We start from the raw sequence: 1776 nt of genomic DNA on the forward strand, positions 1-1776 counted from the left end.
TAGTCCTGGGTCTTCCCCGAGACCTCCTCCCAGCTGGACGTCCCTCCACCTAGTCCTGGGTCTTCCCCGAGGCCTCCTGCCAGCTGGACGTCTCTCCAACTAGTCCTGGGTCTTCCCCGAGGCCTCCTGCCAGCTGGACATCCCTGGATTACCTCCCTATGGACCCCCCCAGGAGGCATCCTTACCAGATGCCCGAACCACCTCAACTGGCTCCTTTCGACGTGAAGGAGCAGCGGCTCTACTCCGAGCTCCTCTCGGAGGACTGAGCTTCTCACCCGATCTCTAAGGGAGACGCCAGCCCCCCCTCCTGAGGAAACCCATTTCAGCCGCTTGGACCCTGGTCACAACCGAGAATACACTCTAAATTACTGTTATTGTTATTATTACAGCCCGGGCACTTTTAATGTCAGGGCCAGACCGTCAATCACCTTTTTGCGTGACTTGGGATGCTCAACACAATGGCGAAAATTGCATTTTTTTACCCTGGTTGTGACCAGCAGGCTCCATTGCATGCACATTATTATTATTATTATTATATAATAATATAGTAATAAATAATATAATATGAACTTCATACCTATGAGAGTTACTTAGCGGCACATTAATCCTTCTTCTGCATAAAATCTCTGCATGTAAAAGTTCCCCGGATGATCGCGCTGCTTCGGCACTACGGATTACCCGTCTCATATTCATTTCCATTCTTTGCGAGTTAAAGGACGTATAAACACATTTGCTTCCAGTGGGAACACTAATTATCATCTTCACATTGCATGGAGTTAAACTTTGACCGGCGAAATAACAATGGTAAAGCAGCGTGATTGGTTGACCTGGGCTGAGTTGAGGTTTGCCGTTTTCCGAGTGATCTAAGATGGAGGAGATGTTGACTTCTGCTGCGTCTAACCAGACAGCGTTAGCTCATTAGGCGCTGGTCACTCGCCTGCCTTCTCCTGTGTGTGTGTGTGTGTGTGTTTGTGTGTGTGTGTGTGTGTGTCTGTGTGTGTGTGTGTGACCGAGCCTTAAGGCAGTAGAGGTATTATTTTAAAAAAGTATCATGCGTTTTAGTTTCGGTTGGAAAAACCCTCCGGTCTTTGTACCTCAAACTGTCGCTGGAAGCCGAGCGTGTCGTGAAGCTCAGCCACGTGTTTGACGAACTCCTTCACAGGAAAAGCTGTCTGTTCGTCTGGAAAATAAAGAAGATAAACATAAAGAAGATAAAGATAAAGAAGATAAACACTTTATTTATAAGAGAGGAAATTCAATCAACAGAAAGAACACTGAACTAGCGTAGGAGAGAAAGTGGTAATCCAGGTAGTCTAAAGACCTGCTACTGTGTTTTGCATTATTAGTGTGTTTGTTCTTGAAGGAAAATTTTAGGTGATTGAAGAAGAATCTTAAGTTGTTTTTTGTGGGTCATTTTGTAGGACTGGGATCTTTTAGATCTTGATAGGTCTCAGTCTTGTCTCGGTCTCAACCCCTTAAAGTCTCGGTCTTGTCTCGGTCTCAACCCCTTAAAGTCTCGGTCTTGTCTCAGTCTCAACCCCTTAAAGTCTTGGTCTTGTCTCAGTCTCAACCCCTTCAAGTCTTGGTCTTGTCTCGGTCTCAACCCCTTAAAGTCTTCGTCTTGTCTAAGTCTCAACCCCTTAAAGTCTCGGTCATGTCTCGGTCTCAACCCCTTAAAGTCTCGGTCATGTCTTGGTTTCAACCCCTTAAAGTCTCGGTCTTGTCTCGGTCTCAACCCCTTAAAGTCTCGGTCTTGTCTCGGTCTCAACCCCTTAA

General features: G+C 46.3%; 1 protein-coding gene across 5 annotated transcripts in view; it reads right to left on the bottom strand.

Annotated features, from left to right (window-relative positions):
- ptprz1a (protein tyrosine phosphatase receptor type Z1a) overlaps positions 1–1776 on the bottom strand; it is a 105285-nt gene that overhangs the window by 23017 nt on the left and 80492 nt on the right. For all 5 annotated transcript variants that reach the window (XM_034880217.1, XM_034880216.1, XM_034880218.1 and 2 more), the window contains one exon: positions 1095–1180. In XM_034880217.1, the coding sequence (XP_034736108.1) occupies positions 1095–1180 (86 nt within the window). The remainder of the gene's footprint in view (positions 1–1094; positions 1181–1776) is intronic.

The sequence above is a fragment of the Etheostoma cragini genome, chromosome 8 (genome assembly GCF_013103735.1).
Source record: "Etheostoma cragini isolate CJK2018 chromosome 8, CSU_Ecrag_1.0, whole genome shotgun sequence".
Classification (NCBI taxonomy): Eukaryota; Metazoa; Chordata; class Actinopteri; order Perciformes; family Percidae; genus Etheostoma; species Etheostoma cragini.